The sequence below is a fragment of the Physeter macrocephalus genome, chromosome 6, assembly GCF_002837175.3.
Source record: "Physeter macrocephalus isolate SW-GA chromosome 6, ASM283717v5, whole genome shotgun sequence".
NCBI lineage: Eukaryota > Metazoa > Chordata > Mammalia > Artiodactyla > Physeteridae > Physeter > Physeter macrocephalus.
In genome coordinates, this window is record NC_041219.1 from 28,137,138 (window position 1) to 28,161,862 (window position 24,725).

The following is a 24,725-nucleotide window of genomic DNA, read 5'->3' on the forward strand; positions in this document are numbered from 1 at the left end:
ATCCTAGTTGATGGCAGGCAGTGGAAAATGAAAAATTAACCTTAAATGAGTGCTCTAAATGATTCTCCTCTTCATATTCTTTCTTCTCACACCCATAGTCTTGGGATTAGAAAATAACTTAGTTACCTAAACACGCACGTACGTAATTTTCCTCTTTATGGCTCAAATATGACTCTGTTACTTCATCGTTAAGGATTCTTATTTATACTTATTCCCCTCAGAGAATGGTAACTTTTATAGCAAACCATGGTGGAGATAAAGGCATTTTTAATTTATTTATTTATTATAAAATGTGTTTTATTTATTTATTTTTGGCTGCATCGGGTCTTCGTTGCTGCGCCTGGGCTTTTTTTTAGTTGCAGCGAGCAGGGGCTGCTCTTCGTTGCCGTGCGCACTCTTCTCATTGCGGTGGCTTCTCTTGTTGCAGAGCACAGTCTCTAGGCACGCGGGCTCAGTAGTTGTGGCTCACAGGCTTTAGAGTGCAGGCTCAGTAGTTGTGGCTCGTGGGCTCTAGAGCACAGGCTCAGTAGTTGTGGCACATGGGCTTAGTTGCTCCGTGGCATGTGGTATCTTCCCAGACCAGGGCTCGAACCCATGTCCCCTGCATTGGCAGGCGGATTCTTAACCACCGCGCCACCAGGGAAGCCCAAGGCATTTTTTTAGATTTGTCTTTTATGGCATTGTCAAAGTCAGCATTCCATTTGAAGTTACTGTTATCTAGAGCAGGAATCAGCAAACAACCACCTGTGGGTCAAATGTGGCCCTGCTGCCTATTGTTATAAAGTTTTATTGGCACACAGCCATACCCATTCATTCACTATCGTCTATGGCTGTTTTCCTGCTGCAGTGGCAGAGTTGAGTAGTTGCAATAGAGATGATACAGACCTCAAAGTCTTAAATGTTTACTATCTGGCCTTTTACAGAAATTTTGCCATCCCTTAATCTAGAGCTTGACATAATAGAGAAAAAAAACCTAGAATCCACCCTCCTGCTCACCCCCCAAAATCTTGGCCTGTTTCCTCTCCTTCTAGGGACACAGCAGTGGAAATTGCCTCGCCACTATCCACAAAGCTGAAACTATGGGCACTTTGCCAAGAAAACCCAGAAAACTGTGAAATACATGAAACCTAAAATACTGGAATCAATCATTTTGGGCTAAATTGGACAGTCTCACTTGATTTTTGCATGAACAAGTGTTAGTAAATGCTAGCAAGTGTATAAGTGAGAGAAACTTAAATTTGAGGAAATTCTCTCCATAAGCTTAATTTTTTTCTTCAAAATGGAAAAGGCCTTTCTCCCTCAGTATTCTGTCAGGGGGTTAAATACCCTGACCCAGGAAGCGTGGGGCTCTCAGTCTTTGGTGGGGAAAGGAGAAGGCGGGTGGGGGAGGGGAGGCCGGGCAGGCAAGAGCAGCGTTAGAGGGGCTGCGGCTGGTAGAATGTCCCGGGGCTGACTCAGCTTGAGAGAAACCTCAGATCAGAAGCTTTTCTGAGACTTGGACTTCTAACTCTGGGCTCTTGCTGCTTCTACTGAACTTCTGGAAGTGGTTTTCTTCTCTCTAATTCAGTTTAGTATACGAACCAGACTTTTCTCTTGACCTTCATTTGGCTCTGCAGTGAAATTAGAAATGTATTTTATAGGCTTTATTTAACGAAAGCCATTATTGGCCTGAGACCTTCTATGATAAAAGTCGCCGGCTTGTAATAAATTCTTTTAAAATTGGTTTGTAGGTTTTAGAAGGTATTACAGAAAGGATGCAGCAACGTCCCTGCCCTTATTAGCCAAGAATATGGCTGGTGAGTTAATGAGGTAGCTGCATCGTCCTTTCCCCACTAAACTGTGGGGAAAATGTGGGGCAGTGCCTCTTCCCCTGCTTTTGATGTGTCCTCTTAGCCCTCTGCAGCTTGTTTTTTCTACCTCCCCAATACCTGAAACTGCCAAGTTGTGTGAAGGGCCGATGGGTAAAGCTGCTAGTGAAGCAGGAATGTGGTTGTATGTCGGGGTGCTGTGTTGTTCAGCTCAGAAGAGGTGGGGTTTGGAGTCTGACCGTCTTGGGTGTGGATCCAGGCTCAGCCGCGTTACAGACTGGCTGTGTGACCTTGGGCAAGTCACTCAACCTCTCTAAACCTGTTTCCTCATCTTTAGACAGGTGGATTATTTTAATTAAACCCTAACCTTGTACCTTTTTTATGAGGTCAGGAAATAATATCTGTAAGATGTCTAGCCATCATGCCACGGAGTAGGTACTCATTATTTATTTATAATAGCTTCTCTCGTCTGAGCTGTTTTTCTTATCAACAGTATGGTTGAAGCAGAAACTGTCCCCTCACCACTGGCTGGTTATTTGGTTGGTTGGTTATTGATGATGGGTGATGCAGGGCAGTTGATTAGCTGCATCCATTGTCATTAAAAGCTTATGTTACTATTGAAAATGTTACCCATAACCCCTACATGTGGGCTTTTACAACCTATAGCAGACAATATCCCACTGGACAGATGTGAACAGGAGACCACAGTGACACACCTGCCCAGCTAACTTGGACTGCAATCCTACACACCTAAAAGGGCTGGATTGTGACCTGCTGCAAAGGACCGGGTCCTTCCAGTCTGGTCCTTTCTCTGGATTTGGTCCCTGTGCCTTCAAGATAACCTTGCCCTCTAAGAACCCTTCTTGATAATAGAGAGGGCATTGTTCCTGAATCCATTGTTCCTTGAGACCCAAGATACATGTGGCTTAAGCAACAGCGGGGTTTCTCTCTCTCCCACATGAAGTTCTGAGGTGGGCAGCCCAGCACTGGTGGGCGCCTCTGCTGGGATGTCCTCGCAGACCCCAGCTCCTCTCTTGCTGTCCTGAGGTCACCTCATGATCTAAGGTGTTTGCTCCCTGCCAGCCTCCTTCCACATTCCAGCCAGCAGGACATATGCTGAGCTATAGAAAAGTTGACAGATGGTCACCAGCTGTCTTTTAAGGAACTTCCCCAGGGGCTGCCACATAACACATCTTCTTAATGTCATTGACCTAAACTTCATCACATGGCCATACCGAGCTGCAGCAGAGGCTGGGAAAGGTCGTCTTTATTCTGGGTGAACGTGAGCTCCATAAAAATGTCTGTCAGTGGGGCCCAAGCCACAGGGTGCTCCAGATTGGGTGGGTTCCATGGGGTCCCATGCCAGCCAAGGTAAGGAGCTGGAGCCTCCTCTGCTGTGTCCAACCTGTCTGCTTGGATAGCGTTCACTGAGAACCTCAGGCAGATTGGGACTGCCCTTCGGAAGTTTATCACCTCGACTGGCCTTTGGCTCTGCAGTTGAGTATGGACGGATCCTAGTTATGACCCTCAGCAGCTCTGCGACCTTGGACACATTTCTGAACCTCTGTGTCTCCGTTTCTTCATCTGTTAAATGACACTAATAATAGTGCCCACTTCAGAGAGCAGTTGTGAGGATTAAATGAATTAGCAAAGCACACCCAGCACATGGTGAGTGTTCAGTAAGTGTTGGCTATTATTATTCGAAACCTCAAACTCTATTATCTTCTTCAGCTTTTGTTTCTGTAAATAGTACAGGGCTTCTCCCTGACATGGAAGGTGGTGGTTTTGGAAAGGCAAGCATGGTTCTTCAAGTCCTCTACCCTCTATTCTCCCCAAAGGAAATGGGATTCTTTATCTAGACTTCCTAACCTCATAGCCTGAGTAAGAGATTGAAGCTTGCTGCACATCAGTCTAATAAGAGTTGAAGCCAAGCATCTCCATGGTCCAGAGGCCTCCTCCTGTACTGTTGTACATCATGTTGCTCCTTTCCAGACCCAGTTCAAATGGCCCTTCCTCCATGCAGCCTTCCTTGATTTCTCTCCCTTTGAAAACCCTCCTCCAAGCTAGAGGTAATCTCTCTGAACCTCTAAAGCACTCCATCTATACCTCTGTTTTCTTCCTGGTATTAGAATTTGTTGTGTATATCCCACGGTTGTTGTATCAGTCTTCAAATACTTCCCACGCAGGATCAGTGCCAGCTTCTATTGTATATCACCTGCAATGCTCTGCACACAGTACGTGCCAAGTAGGTGGGTATCAATGAATGACTTTATCTACCTCAGTATCAACAAAATGAGCTCTGTCAGATTGGGTACAGGCAGATGTAAGTAAGAGAAAATGTGACTATTGGTGTGTGAAATCCTAAGAGCATGGAATTGCACTTAGGGTGGGAAGTCTGGAGGTAAGCAGCCCTAAGGTAGGTCCATGTACTCAGCAGTGTCAGGGCTCTGAGTCACCATCTCCTTGCTCCTCTTGGCCCTTCCTCTTAGTCACGAAATAGCTGCCACAGCTCTAAGCATTGCTCTCCCCTTTTGTAGAAGTGCTTTCCCTTTATGTTTCATTGGCCAGGACTGGGTTACATGAACAGTCCCTGGTGAATGAGGAGAAGAGAGCTGCCACCAATCATGTTTCCTAGGCTAGGCTGGGCCCACTGCTGTTGAAACCTAGCTTCTGTTAGCAAAGAAGGAAGAGAGATGGCTGCTGCTTGTACAGTCAGCCATATCTGTCTCCCCAGCTTTGCTGACACTTTCGTAGCCAGAGCAGTTCCTCTTAACAGGGGCAGATTTCGGGGGAAGAGACCAGGGTGCATTTTAGAACGCTTTAGCCTTTTGTGGGTCTTGAAAATTAATCACCATTCCATAGATTTGAACTGTGCTTAGTTTACAAAACATTTTCAGGTTCTGAAAGGCAGGCTCAGTAAATATTTAAAAACATGGAGCTTGAGTGCCTGCTTCTACCTTTTTCTTGCTGGGTGATCTTGTACAGTGTACTTAACCTCCCTGTACCTCAGTTTCTCATCTGTAAAATGGGAATAATAATAGAATCTATTATATGTCACAGGGTCGTTTCTGAGATGAATTTATGTATATTAATACACATCATTTGTCCTGGTGCTTGGCACACAGGAAGCACTCCTTAATTTTCTATTATTACATGTCATGATTTAGTGATCCTGTCACTCCTTCGAGATAAGAACAATGAGAATTTTGAGGCTCAGAAGAGTTAGAGGACTTGCCCACGCTCCCACAGCTAGCTAGCAGGAGAAGGGGATGATCCAGGTGGCCTGGTGCCAGTGCTGAGGACCCTCAACCCTCCTGTCCTCTCTGCTCAAATTCCCTGAACACTTACCGAGAGTGAAGGAGTTGCGTCTGGTGGCTGAATATTGTTTCAGAGGTGGTGCTTTGGTTCCCAAGTATATTGTGAATCATCTGAGAACAAGGACCATGTCTTACGGTCTCTCCTAACCCCGGCCCCTAACACTTGAGTAGCACACAGGAAGGACTCTGGTTAAGTGGGTTTTGAAGGGGAGGTGACACTTCTGTGGGGATCTTCCATGATGGGGAACAGAGGTCCAGCGTGAGCTTTTCAAGCCTGGGGGTCAGGTTAAGAGGCAGGGCCTGCTCTGAGATCCCCCCGCTACTCTTACACATTCAGAAACTGCTGTTGGGGCGCTAAGCGTTAGCGACATAAAAAATGAACACAGATCAATTTGTGTCTGAATTTACTCTCAGAAGTCCCTGTGGACTCTATAAAATGCCATTTTTTTTTACCTTTTTTCCACCCATCTAGCTGTGAAGGCAGTGGCAGATTTACATTATTTTACATCCAGTTAAGGGTTTTTTTCCCTTTTGGTTATGTTTTAAAGGAGAACATTTATTGCCTATAAAGAGGTGTTTTTGTTGGAAACAGTAGTGCCCTTTAGGTAGTCACAGAATGTTACTTTGCAAATACCTATAAAACTATTAAACAGGCTGGGATTGCTGTAGCCCTGATTAAAAGGGCCTTTTCATTCGTCTTTATCTTTGGAAGCCCTGTGAAATAGCTTAACCACCACTACTGCTACTGGCGAGACCAACTCGTAGAGAAATACAGGGAGACACGGGCAAGTCTACTCAGACCGTACAGGGCAGGACTGACGTTTGCCCCTCCAGGAACCCCGTTTGTGCTGGGAATGCAGCTTAGGACTTTGGTTATAGTCTGATCTAAGACAGGTTCCTGGCGGTCCAGAGGGTTCCTGGGCTGTAGGTGGGACAGAGAGGAGGAGGAAGGGCCCAGGGGGTCGGAGGGACCGAAGCTGAGTGGTTCAGGGTGCCACCCCTGGCTCTCCATTTACAAGCCGGGTCGCTAGAGGCACAGGCCTGTGTCTCCTCACTCAAAAAATGGGTATAATAATAATACACCCTCCTTCCCCAGGATATTGGGAAGATCAAAAGAATCGTGTCTTGAAATGTGTTCGGCAGGGTGCCAATAAATGTCACTAAAAACGGAGGTGAGGAGAGGGCTCTGGCCTGAGGCTTCTCTGCCGCGGTTCTCAACCTCCACCCTGCTTCTCGCCCACCCGGTATATCAGTGTTTGCTAGCAGTCAGGAGTCCCGCATCCCTGCCCAGTGAGCCACTGGCCCAGAACACCAATGTGCTCTGAGAACAGGCAAGGGAGCCACTCTCTGTCCCAGAAAAAAGAAACTCTCACAGGCCAGACCGAGACCACCACTTAACCTCAGACTCCAGCCTCCGCTGATTTCGGAGTTTCATCTGAAACTCGGTGAGGACTGCACCAAGGTTTACGCTCGCATAATTATAAACAGGAGTATCGGAGGGGCAAGATGTAAAGGCAGTAAAAAGAAGTCGTGCCTCTGAGTACCTCCCCGGAGCTTCAGAAGCCCCTTCTCCGTGTCTGGGGTCCTTAAGTCCTATCTCCTGAGTCAGACACTGTTCTAGGTGTGACGTGATTAATTCAGTTCATCATCACGGGAACCCCGGGAGGCAGTTACTGTTGTTGTTCTGACTTTGCAGGTGAGAAATCTGAGATACAGAGAGATTACCCAGCTAGTTAGCGGTGGGCTGGGATTGAACCCAGGAGTCTGACCCTGGAGCACGCGCTCTGCCCCGTTCTCCTTCCGGGCAGCTTGCTCTTTACTCTGATAGAGATACTGACCATGGAGTCAGGGTCCCAGCTGCTCAAGGCTGGCTGAGTCTGTTTCCACATGAAGGCATATTAATAGTAACAATAGGGCCTTCCATGGTGGCGCAGTGGTTGAGAGTCCGCCTGCCGATGCAGGGGACATGGGGTCGGTCCGGGAAGATCCCACATGCCGCGGAGCGGCTGGGCCCGTGAGCCGTGGCCGCTGAGCCTGCGCGTCCGGAGCCTGTGCTCCGCAACGGGAGAGGCCACAACTGTGAGAGGCCCGCGTACCGCAAAAAACAAAACAAAACAAAACTAACAATAATCATAGTGATAAGTTATATGAAATAATAACATCCCTGTTATTATTACAGTTATCATTATCATCATCGTTGAGCCTTTCCCAGCAGCCTGCCCCGTGCCGAGCCTTTGGCGTGCATGATCTTATTTAATCTCGATAGAAACACTAGAGGCCAGGTACTATTCTTATACCCATTTTAAAGTTGAGTTAACCCTAAGGGTCCCCATTTTCCACATTATTTGTGTTTTCATTTTTTAAACATTTCCATTAGTTAATCATTTTACATTCCCTCACTGCAGCCAGGCTCAAAAACACGAAATAATCGTGCATTTCATACCACACCCGGGTCCCTCTGGCTCCATGATTTACCAGGGTGGCTTAGAATCTAAACCGTGTGTTGTGCTAATTACAAAATACTCTCAGCACTTCCCTGAATCAGTTCGCCCAAGGATCCTGAGTATGTAACTTTGTTGTTTTAGATCTGTTTATTCTTAGGCAAAGTAAACCTGAAATTGCTCTTGAATTCCTTTTGAAATATTCCCTAGTTCTGTGTTTTTACACATTCACCAAGGCCTTACTTCTCCCATTAGACTGATTCTGAGGTTTTGCTGCACTGGGAGAATGTTAACTGACAAAACCATAAGTAATGGCACTGAAATGTAATTAATGCAAGAATAGTAGTACAGGGTGGGGAGCTCAGTGTTTTAATGAGAGCTCAAGAAACTGCCTGGCTGAAGCAGTTGAAAGTGGAGGGGGAGAGGCACGTTACCTTAGTTAATGCTGCATATCATAAAGTGACCTCTTTGGCCTGATCAATACGGAGACCTCATAACCTCTCCTGTCACCTGGAAGTTCGCTACTAGGACTCTGTGGTCCTGGTAATAAAAAAGATAGTCACCAGTCTGCCCTCATCTACTGTGGAAGCTTTCCATTTTTTTTCTTTTTTGAGGATGAAATTAGAAATCACCATTTTTAGAATATTTATATGTATATATATATATATATATTTTACTCTCAGATATATTTATTCAATGCTTGCTCTGTAATGAGAGTTTTAACTTTCTGTTTTCCTTTCCATTATCCCTGAAAAGAATGGATTATGGAAAAAAGATTAAAGTGGTATAATGCGATATGGTGTTTGCTAATGTGCTGTCAGAGGTATTAGTAGGACTCGCCAAGGTTTGTGTCTTTTATGAATGCCTTTCAGATTGCAATTATCTAATAGACTTGGAAACCTGTTTGTATTCTTGCAGGCATTAACCGTCACCTTTGAAAAAATCCCAGAAAATGAGAGTGCGGATGTCTGTCGGAATATTTCAGTCAATGTTCTTGACTGTGATACCATAGGTCAAGCCAAAGAAAAGATTTTCCAAGCATTCCTAAGCAAAAACGGCTCTCCTTATGGACTTCAGCTGAATGAAATTGGTCTTGGTAAGGCGATACGGGAGCTATTTTGTCCCAGTCCCCTGATGAGTATCCCTTCCACCTTCCCTCCCTCCTGGCCCCCGGCATGTAAGCTCTGTTTGGTGAAGCTTACTAGCCTGGGTTGTTCCCAAAGGGCATGTCTAGAGGCCAGGAGACTGCATTGTTCTCCCACAGGTATCATGACTCTTTCTCCTAGGAGGCAGGATCCTTCAAAGATGCTGTTTTTTGTTTTTTCTTCAGTATTATGTTTGTAAATCAGATTCATGAGGTTGCTAACCCTGAGGCCAGATGAATTCACCTTGCATCAAGAAGTACAAAAAGGTGTCAACCTCAGACCCTCTGTATGTGTTGTATTTCACATTGGCATTTGATTTGTTTGTTGTGATACTGAGTGTGTCATTAGCGGGTGGCTCAGACTCTGGGTGTGAACTCCAGCAGGCTAGAAAGGTCATCTTCCTCTCTGCTAATCACATCCTGCATTAAGTATAGTCTCCATCCTCCCCCAACATGAAACAGCATCTGCTCTGAATTCATTTTCGGGCTCTATTGGTATACTGCAAAGGCGAGCATATGCGTGAGCGAGCTAACAGGGCTCCACTTCACTCAAACGTTCATCAACATTTTAAAGTTGAGCTCCACGCAGCCCTCCCAGGAGACTGTCGTGGGATTTTATAGCAGATAATGGGACAAGAAAAAAGAGAAAAATCGCAACAGTGACAGACAGCAGAACAAGGTTCATCTCTCCTCCATGTACAGTTGTAGCCTCGACTAAGCAGGCAATTAAAATCATCCCACTGGGCCCTCTAAGTCAGACTTTCGGCTGAAAGGCTCTTGCGAGAAGCCTGGGGGCGGGGTCTGGCACATCTGAGTGATACCATGCAAATGTGTAGCAACCCCAAGACCTGGCTTCAAGGAAAGCAGGGCCACTAAAGCACCTCTCATCCACCTCTCTTCTGCTTCCTTCTGTTGGCTGGATTATTGGGCGCTTCAGGACCATCTGAGCTCATCTGGGTAGACGCGGGGTCAAAGGGCAGCCCCGGCCAGGAAACCATGACGTGACCCAGGGCCATCAACTTCCTTGCCCTGAGCCTGCGTCTCGACGTATGGCTCTGACCACAAAGGAGGTGGCCACTTGGAGCCGAGGACTATGGGGAAATGGCCCGGTGGCCTCAGTCCTGCCGCTGCCTGGTAGCGGAGGCAGGGAGCAGGACAAGCCCAGTAGAAGCTTCCCGTTACAGTCTGATGGCAAATGGCTTCTGCATGTCTGCTGTTCTTCCAAACTACCTCCGCGGCTAGCCCCAGAAAACTAAGGCAAAGCCTTAGTAACCAGCCATAAATTGTGTTAAAATTCCATACGAGAAGCAGCTGTGCTGAGACCTCTTCTAGCAGAGGCTCACAAACTCCAGTGCCCAGAGGGGCAGGAAGTGTTATAAATAAGGGGTGTCAGCCCACCTGGGATAATGGGAAATGGTGGGACCCGGCCTAATTGGGGAAAGACACCTGACACGTAAGGGGGCAGTGCTACTTCGCTTCAGCCCATGATTGCCATGGGGGCCGGTGTGGTCAGTGTTACCAGAGGATCCAGTTTTTTACAAGAGAAATCACAGGTCCTGATTTTTATGTGCAATCTTCCAATCTTTAAATGTTGGTGCTGAATTGACATTAGAATAATAATCAATGAAACATTAGGCGGGTTCACAAAAAGAAAAAAACCCACATCCATGGGCCACATTCTGACCCTAGGGCACAAGTTGGCAACCTCTGTAAAGGAGTTGAAGCCCATGGCATTGGCATACGAGCCCACCAGCACACCGCACACGGGGACCGACAGCAGATATTTCCCAGAGCACCTGCTTGTGAACACACAGGTGTGGGCGTACAAGTTTGCTTTTGGAATTTTCTGAAGAGCTTAGTCTCTCTGAGGATGCCTTATTTTGTCTTCCTTTGGCTTTATTTCCAGGCTTAGCCTCAGAGTAAAAGCTTCAGGGAAAAGTGGTCTTACATGTCAGAGCCCTAAACACAAAACAAAACAGAAGTCAGGCTACCAGTCTGGCTGATATATCTTCAGAACCACTTTATTTGTTTTAGCTAGTTAGCAATATAAATAATAATTGCAAAAGTGACATTTTTACATTCCTCATTGTCATTTTAAAAGAGAACAACATGCTCTTTTTTTTTTTTTTTTCCAGAGCTTCAGGTGGGCACACGACACAAAGAACTTCTGGATATTGACAGCTCCTCTGTGATTCTTGAAGATGGAATAACCAAGCTAAATACCATTGGCCACTACGAGGTAGGAAAAGATTTAGCACCCACCAGCTCCTTCCTCACCCCCAACCCTAACTGGATTAGATCATCTCTAGGACCACATAAATTCTTATTACAAGACTCTCACCCATTTTCTGGAATCATTTGCAGGTTGCTTATTTCTGGGTTAGAAGTTTTCCTTAGTTGCTCGTGGTCTGCTCATTTCCCGGTACCCCCTCTCCCAGAGCTGCGATTTTCATGTAACCCAGTCACTCTCCATCCTGTGGTTTAGGTCGGAAACTTCACCCTTACCAGATTCTCTGGCCTGTTCAGTGGAAGAGGTACTGTTCAGCTTGACACTGAACAGAGCCTCTAAAGGTTCTAAGTTGCACTGCTGTTCATAATTGACCTGGTGACCTTTGTGTAGGGTCCTTTGTTTCTGAAGAAGATCTCCATTTCCTGTTTGTTTGAAACATTCAGGGATGCCTCCTTGGCCTCTGACCCGCATGCTAGGTGAGTGTTGAGGTGGGTGAGGGGGGAGTACGTGAGCTGTCAGAGAGCTGAGTGCCAGAGAAGCCTGCCCAGAACCAGAGAAGGGGGACGCAGGGGAGGTTTCTGAACACTCCGGAAGACTGGGAGTCATTCAGCAACATTATCAAATCTTTGTTGACTATCTACTCTGCACTAAGAGCTGGGACTGCACCGCAAGAGGAACAAAGACCAAGTCTCTGACCTCACGGAGCCTATGGCCCTGGAGAAGGGGTGGAAAGGGAAGAGGAGACGAGGAGTAAGGCAACACCTTACTACTACTAATACTAGCACTATTACTGCAACACGGTGTGATAGTGCTGTGACTCGGAGCATCCCAGAAGGCTCCCTGCAGGAAGCAGTGACTCGGCTGAGACCTGAAGAGTGAGGAGAACTTAACCAGGCCAGCGTACCCAGCAGGGAAGGAAGCGCATGCTTCTTCTTCTGCAGAAAGACTTTCAGACTGGCTAGAACTTGAGAGGGACAGGGGTGGCAGTGAGAGCCAATAACAGCCAATGTTTACGGACCCCCTACGCTGTGTCAGGTGCTGGCCTCTGCCTTTCCCTTTATTTCAGCTCATTCTATCCATAGCGGTCCTACGAGACAGGGACTATTACTAACCCGCTTTATAGATGGGTACACTGAGGCTCGGGGAGGTTTACTAATAGCTAGTCCGTGGCAGAGGCAAGATTGGGACCCAGATTGTTGGGCTCTAGGGTCCACGGCTTAACCAGTACATGCCGTGGTTTCTCATGGAAGAAGGCCAGAGAAGTGGGGAGGGAGGGGAGAAGGGGACCTTGCAGGCCCAGCAGCTTCTTCAGGAGTCTGGATTTTATCCCTAGCACAGTGGAAAGCCATTGGAAAATCTTAAACAGGGGAGATTTGCGTCTCAGAAAATGACTGTGGCTGTGCGTGGAACATGGATATAAGAGGTGCAAACCTGGAAATAGGGAGACGCGTTAGAAGAACTTCAGGTGAGAAACAATGTTGACCAGGAATGATGCAGTAGCCCTGGAGATGGAGCCCAGCAGATGGGCAGAAGGTGGACAACGTGAGCTGTGTGGCTGGCAGAGAGACTGCGGGCAGGGGAGGGGTCAAGAAGGCACGGGGCTGGCTGGGCAGATGCACAGATGCTCTTGCGGAGACGGAGGAGACATGGGAGCGGCTTCCCAGGCCCCTTGGAGAGTAGGCGCCCCGCCTTTCATGGCTGTAAGTCCCAGGGAGATGTGTCTGCACCAAGAAGGTGTTTGGGGCCTGCCAGGCTTTCCCCTCACCCAGAAAGAAGCTGAGACTTTTCCTTGAGCAGATTTTCCGGGACAGCAGCCAGGAACAGAGGGCACCACAGCCTTGGGCTGTTTGGCTGAATGGGTCTCAGAGCCGGTTTGGAAATCGTTGCTTTGGGTGACCCGTGGGTGGGTGCATGGCTGTAAGTCCCAGGGAGATGTGTCTGCACCAAGAAGGTGTTTGGGGCCTGCCAGGCTTTCCCCTCACCCAGAAAGAAGCTGAGACTTTTCCTTGAGCAGATTTTCCGGGACAGCAGCCAGGAACAGAGGGCACCACAGCCTTGGGCTGTTTGGCTGAATGGGTCTCAGAGCCGGTTGCTTTGGGTGACCCGTGGGTGGGTGCTGCCCCTGCAGCCTTTGCTGGAGGGCACCAAGCAGAGAACGTGGCAGATTAACAACTTGCTCCTGTGCTCACCCTTCTGCAGCGTAGACTTTCCAGCCTTGGGATCATCTTGCCAAGAGCTGTCAAGCTTAGCCTCTGGAGTTTATAAAAATCCCCAGGGAACTTTCTGAAAGTATATGTATTCCTGTCGGCGGGCCACATTTGGAGAAGCAGTGCCCAGAGGAAATATAATGGATGGAAGGAGTCAGAGGTGGAAGTGCCTAGGAGAGGGGGCTTATTATGGCATCAGTCTGAAGTTCAGAGTTGCAGCCGGGCCGCAGTCTCCTCCTCTCCCTGTATCTGGGTAGCGAGCTTGTCTTGGCAAGCCTGGCAGAAACACAGCCACAAAGGCCCTCCTTTCGCATCTTGACTAATGTGCTGGCCTTGCTCAGCTGTGCAGGGAGGGCTGGACCACCCTGGTCAGGCTTCTCAGCGTCCCCTGGCAACTGTGTGGCATGGGGTGGGCCCCAAAGGAAGGGGGTGTGGCCACTCACTGGCATTAATAGGAAAAGGCAGGCCAAGACACTCCAGCAGGGAAAACGAAGAACCACCAGCGCCGTCTGCAAGGCAAGGGGAAGACTCAGGAGAGACAGAACATCAGTCTTCACTGGAGACATCGGCTGCACTAGACATCTATCTGCTTAGGGATGATAATGAAATTAATCCGGCCCGTAGTCACTTCCCGGCCAAATGATTTATTGGCCTCATACCCTAGCATTGCCACATGGTGGTAATAAATGACAAGACTAGGACACAAGGGCTTAAAGGATTCTCCTTATGTTTAAAAAGCTAAGCCATAAGGCAAATAAGCGCAGAGAGCTTGAAGGAAACTGGGGAGGTCATCGGCCCCGTGCTCTCTGTGCCTGGAGCATCTCAAATGCCCAGGTTTTCAAAGACTGCTTGAACAAAAGCATCCAGCACCACCCTCAGCCGCCTAAATCTATTCTCCATTTAGCAGCACCCCTGCACAATCAAAATTTGGAGTAATTTGACAGGGCTGAGCTGAAGCTCGCTTTTGCCCTTTTTTCATTAAAGAAAAATTTTCTCCTCAAACACTTACATTTCCCTCCAAAGAGACAGGATGGTAATTATCACTCTTATTCATTTACTAAAGCGCTCTAGTTTGAGTCACTGTAGGTGCTTGAAAGTGAAAAACTATATTTCAGTTAAAAATAGGGTCTAACTCAGAGTTTTAAGTGATTAAGTCTCACCTCCCTCCAATTAGCCCAAATTAGTTAGGTTTTAAAGTTAATCTTCAGTGACGGCCAGTTCCTCCTACTATCTAAACAAAGTCCCCTCTGCTGGAGTGTGAGCCTCTCTCTTCTTGCCTTGTTCTGTCCTTAGGGCAAATAGAGTGTAGCTGGTCTCCTCTGAATGATTTACTGTCTGTATATTTGAAGAACAGGTTTCTAGAGGGGATCTGAAGGCACAGCAAAAACATAGCATCTCATAGACCAGATTGCCTTCAAGAGTCCCAAATTGCCAGCAGTGCCCTGTCACCAGCAGGATGGCATCCTGGCCAACCCTGGGCGTCGGCACAGTCGCTCTCCACAATGATGACAGTGGCAGCTGGTACCCAGCACTTGTCGTGTGCATAAGCGTGATTCACGTTGACACAACCTGTGATGAAGGTGCTTTTATTACCCTCATTCTCCATCAGATGAGCACGGAAGAGGACAAATTTCTGCTCCAGTCTCGTTCTGTCCTGTGCGGACCAGGGGTAAAGCCGATGCCTTTACAAACACGTGAAGCCAGAGGCGTTTTCTCCACTATAAAAAACTCCGCCCTAGTGCTTCCTTAACTGGCCCCCTCTGTGTGTGTGTTCCCTGTGAAGGGGACTGTGCTGTGCTCTGGAGCTGACGAGGTCAGTCGTGTGTGTCTGTGTGAATGTATAGAGGGTGTGGGGATACTTGCCCGATGTGACTGAAGCAGGGTGGCTTCTCCCAGGCCGGGCTTTCTGCACCTGCCCCGCCGTGTGCCCTCTTGCTGGACCATGTTATTGCACCCACACGCAGCTGCGGGGTAGCATCAAGTGTGCAGGACAGGTGTTGTGTCCGGCAGGAAATGTTCTCTACAGACCACACCTCTCGTTCTGAGCTGTGAGGTTCTGAGGGCAGAAAATACGTTTAACCACCGTGTCATTGAAGAATGTTCCTCCTAACGGGAGCACGCCGGTGCCCAAGTGGTCACTGCTAACGCCAGTTGTCATTCACATGACATTTAAAGCTCATAGGAATGTTCCAAAGGGTCTGCTTGGGTAAAGTCAGTGGTCCTTCAGGTCAGGTGTCTCATCTGTGACTCTAAGGGGCTTGGACTGTCTCTAAAGGTCTCTTACAGCGTGAACGACTTCAGATTCTTACTTACTAGACACATGGAGTGCTTCCTGTATACTAGGCACTGTTCTAGGAGCTTTTACAAAGAGTAAGTCCTTTAGTCCTCTGTATAGCCCAGTGAGGTAGACACTGTCATTATTCCCATCCTGAGGCGCAGGGAGGCTAAGAAACTTGGCCATGCTCCCATGCTCTCCTCAGTGACGGCCCGAGGCTGGAAGCAGATGAAAAAGGAATTGCACAGAGACCATGGCTCTGCTCAGGGCCAGAGCGATAACCTTGCTCAGAGCCAGGTTTGCAGCTTGTGCTCCTAGCCTCTGAAGCAGCCTGGCTGGAGAGCTTATGAGAAATTCTGGTAGTTACCTTCTCTGATGTCAAAATTAAAAGGGCAACCTCTCTTCAAATCTTATGATGAATCTCACGTCCGTGAGTTTATCAAAATGCTTCCTTCTAATCCTACTCTGACATCCTTTAAGGCCAATATTCCTTGAAGGCGACAGTAGTTACCTTCTTTCAGAAGGGAGGCCTCTTTCAGGCATACAAGAGCTGACAGCTCCAGCCCAAAAAAAGCCTGGGGAGCTGAGGTTCCCAGTCGCCCGCACACTGGTGGAGGCCAAGCTCTCTCCCTGAGACTAGCTCAGGGTTCCAGCAGTCCTCAAAGGGTGTTTGCTTCTGGCCCAAGGCTAATTCCAGGCACACAAGAGAGAAGCAGGAGTTGTATTGTCATTTTCACTAGTTTCAAGAATCCTTCAGAGCTCTGTCCTGGGTGTCAGGAACATCCTGGGTGATTCGATGTGTCTGTTGAGAATGTTCTGATGGGCCCCTTCCAGACAGTCCGATGAGCACCGAGCCTCCTTTCCTGAAGGAATGAGCAAGGTTATCCCTCTGGCCCTGAGGAAAAAAATAGATTCCTTTTTCATCTGCCTCCAGCCTTGGGGTGTCGGTGAGAAGAGCTAAGGGGAAGGCGGGAGAGCAGTATTGATGTGTGGTTGCTGGGACGACGCTAGTTGAATAGGATTCTGTTTTCACAAAATACCATTTTAGGAATGAGAGGTACCAGTAAGGGTTTCCACATGGTGCTTTGTATCGACTATTGTGTTTTTAGACTTAAGGAAAAAGTATCATGGTATTTCAGACCCTATTCATAATTTTCCATAAAATTCTTAGGCTAAAGTTCCAGCTTTCCTCTTGGGCTCAATCATTTGAAATTGCCAATATCTGACCATTTTTTACTTACAAACATGGCAGTTTCATCAGGTTAAGTATAAGTTCAACCTTATATTTCTAGAAAATCTGTTTTTATGGCATCATCTTCAACTTGTGGCATAAAGAGGGTATTTTACCACAAAGAAATCCCACCTTTACTTGCAAATGGTTTGGAGGATATGTAGCTTCTGTTTGTTTGTTTGTTTTTTTTTTTTTTCTGCGGAACGCGGGCCTCTCATTGTTGTGGCCCCCTCCCGTTCCGAGCACAGGCTCCTCCCAGACCGGGGCGCGAACCCGGTTCCCCTGCATCGGCAGGCGGACGCGCAACCACTGCGCCACCAGGGAAGCCCTGTTTGTTTGTTTTTAATACATTTATTTACTTTTATTTTTGGCTGTGTTGGGACTTTGTTGCCGCACGCGGGCTTTCTCTAGTTGCGGTGAGCGGGGGCTACTCTTCGTTGCAGTGTGCAGGCTTCTCACTACGGTGGCTTCTCTTGTTGCGGAGCACAGGCTCCAGGTGCGCGGGCTTCAGTAGTTGTGGCACGCAGGCTCAGTTGTTGTGGCTCGCGGGCTCTAGAGCGCAGGCGCAGTAGTTGTGGCGCACGGGCTTAGTTGCTCCGCGACATGTGGGATCTTCCCGGACCAGGGCTCGAACCCGTGTCCCCCGCACTGGCAGGCGGATTCTTAACCACTGTGCCCCCAGGGAAGCCCATAGCTTCTGTTTATTTCAGGAGCAACTTTAAATTGATGATATGGGTCCATCTCTCCCTTTGTGGTCACAACTCCTAATTCTGATGGTGGAAACGTCTACAGTCCTCTCCGCCTCTTTCCAACATGGGCCAGCCATCATTGGAGGGGTATGGCCTCGTTGTCGTTTTGAATCTTGGAGCACCATGAGACTGGAAGGAATTTAACTTGAGATTGCCTTGTGTACCGGTTCTGCTCTGGGCTGGAGAAACATTCCTGCCACAGATCCATCTAGTGACATTAATCTTTCGTTGATTTAGTTTGGTTTTCATTCTTAAAGCAGGGGCCAAGAGGACGCTCCCTGCCTCACAGGAGTACGGGAGGATTAATGATCCACTCTTAGGAAAGCATTGGGAGCTCCTCAAATGGAACAAACAGCGTCATAGTTTTAACGCTTTGGATTCCTGTGGCACTTTTCAAAAAAGGCATTTCTGTCCTTAACTGAGCAGCAGCTGACTTTTGTGCAAAACAGAAGGTGGAAACCTTCCCCCCCACAAACATCTGTAAATAAACTAGTTTTCTGTCTTTACAACGTTAAAGTGTCACGTGGGGGAAAAATGTTCCAGCCCTAGAGCAGCTGTGAAAGTTAGAAATGCACTTGCACACATACATGCTCAAACACACACGCAACTCGTCCGCTAATAAAATGCTTTTACACTTGCTCTCAGGAGATAATTTCAGAGTAAAATTTCCCTGGTACAAGCTGCGTCTGCGCTGTCTTAACGCCTGAGCACTGTGCCCGCAGCGAGTCGTTGCCAGCTCTTGAAAAGACGTTTGAACTTTTGGCTGTGCTCCTCATTGGAAGGCCCATCCTTGGTGTTTGGGACTATAGAGCAAGGGTGCTTGCTTTGGGAGAAACAAAGCATCTGACAGTAGCAGAGTACTGGCTCAACACGCATCAGGATCCATTTGGGATTCATTCTTTGACAATTACCCAGAATGAATCACCAGCTTCCTTTTTTAAAAAGGTATTTATTGGCTTAGAAACAGAGCATATCCAGCTCTTCATGGGGAGGAATTCTGTAACTATGTTCAAACATTCTCATAAACTCGGCGTCTGAGTATTGCTAAGGGGGTGCCTGCACAGAGCGTTTACTTTAATTGCAGCAAATATGGAGGAGAACTGAAAAATCAGCCAACATGGTCGCTCAGTGAATGGCTCAAGGGGAGAGGAGAGGATGTTTGGTAATAATGGCAGAGTCCAGGAGCTCAGTAAGAGTTTAGAATCCGTGCTCGAGACACTTTGCAGAGGCCAGAGGGCCCCTGCCAGCCCCTGCCCAGAGCCCCCTCCCTACAAGATGTCCCGAACACCAGGAGTTGGAGGCCTCTGGCCTACACTTAGTGGCTGGCTGGACACGGCTGGCTGGACCCTGTGCTCAGGGGCCCCCTCTAGGGCTGGCTCTCGCGCGTGTTCCTTCCTCTGTGGGAACAACCTGCAAGAGATTAGGCTTTAATCCTTTGGCGTTTGCTGAGGTTTGTACATTCTGATAACCAATGTGCTGCAGGCCAGAAAAGAAATTCTAAGTTTCTACTTTTTTCCAAACGGAGGGAGGCCAGGTCCAAATTAATATTAGAATTCAGAGCAGCCTTCGCGCTTTCAAGTGCAGGGAAAAATCACTTAGCTGATGTTCAGAAATGACAGGGTTAATCTTTCAGCCGCATCCCAGAATGAAGGTGAAGATTTGTGTAAACCTGACCTGCCTTTTCTTATGGCCCATTTGTCTTACATTTTTGTGGACCAGCCCCCTCAAAACAGTTTACTCCTCCCAGGAAGCAAGGCCTGCTCTCTTGTCTCTCAGCATCTAGTCCCCCTTGGCCTGAAGAGGCCTTCTTCCCCTGGTTGGGTGTGGGGAAGGGGGTGCACCAGAGGCCATTGGGCCCCGGCTTTCACAGTCCCAAAAAGCCTCAGATGAGAACTCTTGACCTTATCTCCAAAAGAGGCTATACATTGGTGTTGAAATTGTGTGTCAGTGTGGTAAAAGCATTTATTTGTCAAATGTGTACATTTGAAATCTGTGGCAATTTTTTAACAGCTGTGTTGAGATATCATTTATATACCATAAAGGTCACCTTTTCAAAGTGTATAATTCAATGGTTCTTGGAACATTTGCGGAGTTGTGCAATCATCACCACAGTCTAATTTTAGAACATTTTCATCACCTCAAATAGAAACCTTGAACTCATTAAGAGTCATTCCTCATTCTTCCAACTCCTGTTTTAGGCAACTAGTAATCTACCTTCTGTTTGTATAAATTTGCCTATTCTGGACAAATTATATAAATGGGATTGTACAATATTGGATCTTTTGCGACTGGTTTCTTTCACTTAGCAATGTTTTTGAGGTCCATTCATGTTGTAGCATGTGTCAATACTTCTTTCCTTTTATTGTATGGCAATTTTTTGTAGTGTTTTCCTTCAATAGAATAATAGTAATTTAAAAAGGATGAACTACGGGTAGCTGCAACAACAAAGATAAACATTGTAGACCTTATATGGACCCTATGCTGAATGATTCCATTTACATAAAGTTCAAGAACAGATAAAACTAATCAATGGCAATGGAAGTCAGAAAAGTGATTACCCCTGGATGAAGATGGGGTGGTTATTGATTGAGAAGCAGAATAGGGGTACTTCTTGGGACCTTGAAATATAATTTTATATCTTTCTTTTTTTCCAAATATATAACTTGCTTTATTAAACAGGGGGAAAAGCAACACATTTTCCAAAGAGGCAGATATCCCAGTAGCTTTAGTAAAAACCAACATAACATCAGTTTGTTTGACAAGGCTTTTAGAATAAGTGAGAAGTTAAATTTTTAAAATAGGAATTGAACATCAACAAGCCCTAGACCCCGGAACAGTTACAAGCCAACAAATTAGGCATTGTTTTGCTTAACAACTTTAGCTTTAATGTAAATATATATTACTCTTTAGAATATTAGCATCTGAACTACATAATGACTATCACTTTAATTAAAACCAGGATTTCTGAAACCTTAAAGTTTATGTTTAGAGGATGGGGTACCCACCCCATAATATATTATATCCATCAATGGAATATTTATTATGGGCTTTAATATAACATAAACATTTCCAATTAACACTGAGGCAGCAAATGTCTTGATGTGGGTGGTGGTTACACAGTATGTACTTAAGTGAACATTCTTGAGCTGTACACTTAATATTAGCACTTTCCTGTAAGTCATGTTTCAATTGTAAAGTTTTTATTTAAAAGTATATGCAATTTTATGATTTTTTACAAGCTTCTTTTAAAAAATTAATACCTGCAGAAAAGAAAACAAATTGTAAGTGTACTACTGGATGAATTATCATATAGTGAGCCTATCTTATAACTTCCACTCAGATCAAGAAATAGAGCACTGTGGGCACCACAGAAGCTCCCTCCTGGACGTTCCTAATCGCCACCCCCCTTCTCTTCTCCAAACAGTTAAATCATAGTTTTGACTGTTTTAGCTAAACGTGAATGGAATCGCACGGTATGCATTCCATTTTGTCAGGCTTCTCTGGCTCACCATTATCTCTGTGAGGTTCATGCATGTGGCATGTAGCAGTAATTTGCTCACTTTCATTGTCTTATCATAGCCTGTTTTATGAATATACCCCATATTATTTATTCATTCTACTGTTGATGGTTATTTCCAGTACGGGGCGTTTACAGAGTTTATCTCAGGATATGTACGGGTGTATACCTAGATGTGAAACTGCTCTGTCACCAGTTTATAGGTTAGTTTTTGAAAACTTGTTTCAGCATTTCTTAATATAGTAGTAACCCCCAAAATGAAAACGGCCCAAACATCTCCTGCCCCCTAGAAGCTGAGGTGCCTCCCAGCACAGCTGGGTCCTCCCCTGGTCCAGGGCTGGCCCACCTCCTATTGGCCCCACAGCATCCTTTGAGCACTTGCCTCCCTGCATCTCATGGCCTTGGTCTGCCACCTTCACAGGACCGCAGACTCTTTGAGGGCAGAGGCAGTGTCTTGCTCATCATTATAGCCCCAGCCTCCAGTGCCCAAAACAGGAATTCTTAATAAATATTTGATTGAATAAGTGAGAGAATACAAGAGCCACCCAGCCATCTAATTCCTGGGTAAAGCTGAGAAATACATTAAATTTTGAAAACTCATCTATTTTTTATCTTTGCTTTCAGATATCAAATGGATCCACTGTAAAAGTCTTTAAGAAGATAGCAAATTTTACTTCAGGTAACAGACATAATACTGTTAACCTTTTGTTCTCACCCCACTTTATAAAGTATCACTTTTTGCCTCTCTTGGATGTACTGTCACAAAGATGAGATTGAGTTGTTGCCAGGTAGTTCTCTGAGAGAGTGGAGGAAAGCTGTTTCGATCTGTTTCTGGTCCTAAGAATGTGAACTCTGCAAAGAGGGGGACAGGAAAGTGTCAACAGTGGTTGCCCCGGCTGCCCAACACTGAGGAAGTTGCTGTCATTAACCACCCTAAGCTCAGGGCAGAATCTGAGCCGTTGTAACTCTTTTCCAACTCCTCAGTAGGATGGGGGCTAACCGAGGGGATCCCCCTGGCAAACTGAGGGAAGCCTGCAGATTATCACACAGCCCTGGAAGCTCTGAACAAACAAGATAATTCACTTAGCCCAAATCTCCTAGTGACAGACCAACTACAGAGGGAGCTTTGTGGAAAAGTTACTAGGCCAGTCTCTAAATACTCTCTTCTACCTCCCCGCCAGCCTGGGGGCAGGAAAACACTGTGACAGTGCCTTGAGAAAATCCCTAGGTCCAGGTTCCACGTTTGTCTCCAGAGAAATTATATCCACGCCAAGACAGTCAGTCCTCAGCCCCCGGAAAGGTTCTGGGCCTCACCAACAGGACCTGTTCACACACACAGCTGGAGGTGGGGCTTTCTGATTCCTGGATTCAGTGCTAGGAGCAGCCTGGTAGGTCCCAACACCTGGTGAGTGCAAATGAAGAATGCAGGGCTCCCAATTAAATAGGATAACTTGGTAGGTTGTAGGACACCCCTTGGGGAACCCTGCCCACCCCACATTCCCCCATCCATCATTACGTCAGGCTATAGTGAGAAACCACCTTGCAGAGGGCGGCTATCCTTCTGGTCCAGGGGGATTGGTGTCCTTGTGCTGTAATAAGTGCAAGAGCTGTGTATTTTAGGCTTTAATGACTGGTTTTTTGAGAGCTTGTTATTTGGAGATCTTGCGTTTGGGTCACTTCATGGGACTTTGAGGCAGTCAACACCACCTCTGCTTCCTCCCTGTCCAATCCAGTGGACACTGGGTCACCCTCCAGACCCTTGCCCCTCTGTCCTTTCATCACCCACTCTATGACAGTCCCAGCCCAGCCCTGGATGAACCCAACTTCTCACCTTTCCTGACCCTACAGCTGGGCAGCCACAGGGGAAAGGACAGCACAGCTGGAGTCACAGTAAATTCCCGCCTTGACCAGGACCCTCCACGTAGCCTCTTCCCCCCGTGCTTTTGCTTCTCGAGGCAACCGACGACTGTGCTCTCCATAATCCCACCTTCTCTCCTCGAAGCTCTGACCCCCACTGCTCCCCTGACTCTCAGCAGATGACTTCACCCAGTGCTTCACAGAGAAAACAGAAATCAGAATTCCCTCAACAACGTGCACTAACCCTCTCTCCCTGCGTCTGCCATTCCCTCCTCCTCGCTCCCCTGACATTCCAGGGCTGCCCTTCCTCACAGCAAGGCCAGTCTCTCACCTGGGCTTTGGATCCCACCATCCTTTCTGACCTTCTGAGCATTCCTACGCCACCAGTGATCTCTCCTCTCATCTGCACTTGCTTTCCCTCCCCCGCTACTGTATTTTTCCACAAGCATTTCATGGTATTCTAGTCTCTCTCATCTTCAAAACAAAAAACCAAGTGCCTAAATCCTTCCCTTCCCTGCATTTGCCACTCCCTTCACAACCTCGTTTCTTCCCAGACTGTCCTCACTCTGTGCTGCTCTCCCACCTGCTCTAAGACCTCCGCCTTGCTGCCCTTCTCTCAGATCCTAGAAGGGGTCGCCTTCCCTCCCACCGCAGGGCCTTTGTACCCATTCCCCTCCCCCACTGGCCTGGCTCATTATCCATTCATTTAGGTTCAGTCCCCTACATCCCTTCCTCAGAGAACCTCCCAGGCTGCGTTCGTCTCTTGTTACTTTCCTAGCATATAATTCTTCTCCACAGTCCTTATCACAAGGATATTAATTGTGTAATTAGTAAGTCTCTCTCATTGGCTAGGATGTGAGTTCCATTAGGTGAGAGCTAGGTCTGTCTTATTCACTGCTGTTTGCCTAGTAGCCCCCGGCACACAGTAGGTGCCCCAGCTCTAGCTGACCTGAACCTCTCCTACCCCACCCTCAAGTGATCAGTCAGCCTCTGTGCCAGGGACAGGGAACCTGCTTCCCACTCCAGTCCCAGGCCCATCCTGTCTTCGTACTGTTCTTAAGGTCTTAAGACACAGCGGGGGGTGGGGGGGGGAGTGTAGCTATGAAGAGCTCAAGTAGGAGGGCTCAAGTAACCTCATCTGTTTATAGCACAAATGGGGCATCTTATGAGAAGGCCAGTTACCGTGGCTGTTTTAATGGACTGTCTCTCTCCCTCTTTCTGTGGCGTTCAGATGTGGAATACTCGGAAGACCACTGCCATTTGGTGAGTTCAGGCTTTCTTGTGCTCCTGCTGAATCGGCTGCCTTCTGCAGCACAAACGGTCTCCTCGGGTAACGCTTCTTCTACTGTCTTCCCTTTAGATTTTACCAGATTCGGAAGCATTCCAAGATGTGCAGGGAAAGAGACATCGAGGGAAGCACAAGTTCAAAGTAAAAGAAATGTATCTGACAAAGCTGCTGTCGACCAAGGTAAACTTACTGTTCTGGGAGCGCTTTTACAGCTACCTTGGGGGTGTATGATGTGTTTGACTTAACTTCCACTTAAGTGTGAAAATGCTACAAGTCCCTTGTGCCTTCTAGCAAAGCAAAATGAAAGTTTAAATTGTAAACACTTCCTACCCCCTTCTTCTGTTTTTACAAACTGCAAAGATAAAGCACTTTACAAATTTCCACCATAACATCTTCCGTGAGGGATTTAATATTGTTCCCAGTCCCTTTACCCACCGTTGCACTATTGTTATATTTTTAGGTGGACAGCATAATTATTCCTTTTTGTTTACTTGTTATTATAGGTGAGCAATAAAACTCCCTCTTTGAATTGCAAATAAAATGAAGAAGGGGGAGGTCATTTTAAAATTAAGAATTCTGTTCACTTATAAAAGTGTCAGATGGGCTTCCCTGGTGGCGCAGTGGTTGAGAGTCCGCCTGCCGATGCAGGGGACGCGGGTTC

General features: G+C 47.0%; 1 protein-coding gene and 1 long non-coding RNA gene across 3 annotated transcripts in view; one reads left to right on the forward strand and one right to left on the reverse strand.

Annotated features, from left to right (window-relative positions):
• The window catches only part of PLXNC1 (plexin C1), a 146,457-nt gene that overhangs the window by 111,085 nt on the left and 10,647 nt on the right, over positions 1–24,725 (forward strand). For both annotated transcript variants that reach the window (XM_028490449.1, XM_024127221.3), the window contains exons 22-26: positions 8,485–8,662; positions 10,846–10,949; positions 21,544–21,598; positions 24,008–24,039; positions 24,137–24,244. In XM_028490449.1, coding sequence (XP_028346250.1) covers positions 8,485–8,662; positions 10,846–10,949; positions 21,544–21,598; positions 24,008–24,039; positions 24,137–24,244 — 477 coding nt within the window. The remainder of the gene's footprint in view (positions 1–8,484; positions 8,663–10,845; positions 10,950–21,543; positions 21,599–24,007; positions 24,040–24,136; positions 24,245–24,725) is intronic.
• The window catches only part of LOC129392172 (uncharacterized), a 9,807-nt gene continuing 6,690 nt past the window's right edge, over positions 21,609–24,725 (reverse strand). Inside the window, exons 2-4 of the long non-coding RNA XR_008617560.1 lie at positions 23,959–24,130; positions 22,751–22,971; positions 21,609–21,771 (exon numbers count right to left, since the gene is read on the reverse strand). This is a non-coding gene — a long non-coding RNA (uncharacterized lncRNA). The remainder of the gene's footprint in view (positions 21,772–22,750; positions 22,972–23,958; positions 24,131–24,725) is intronic.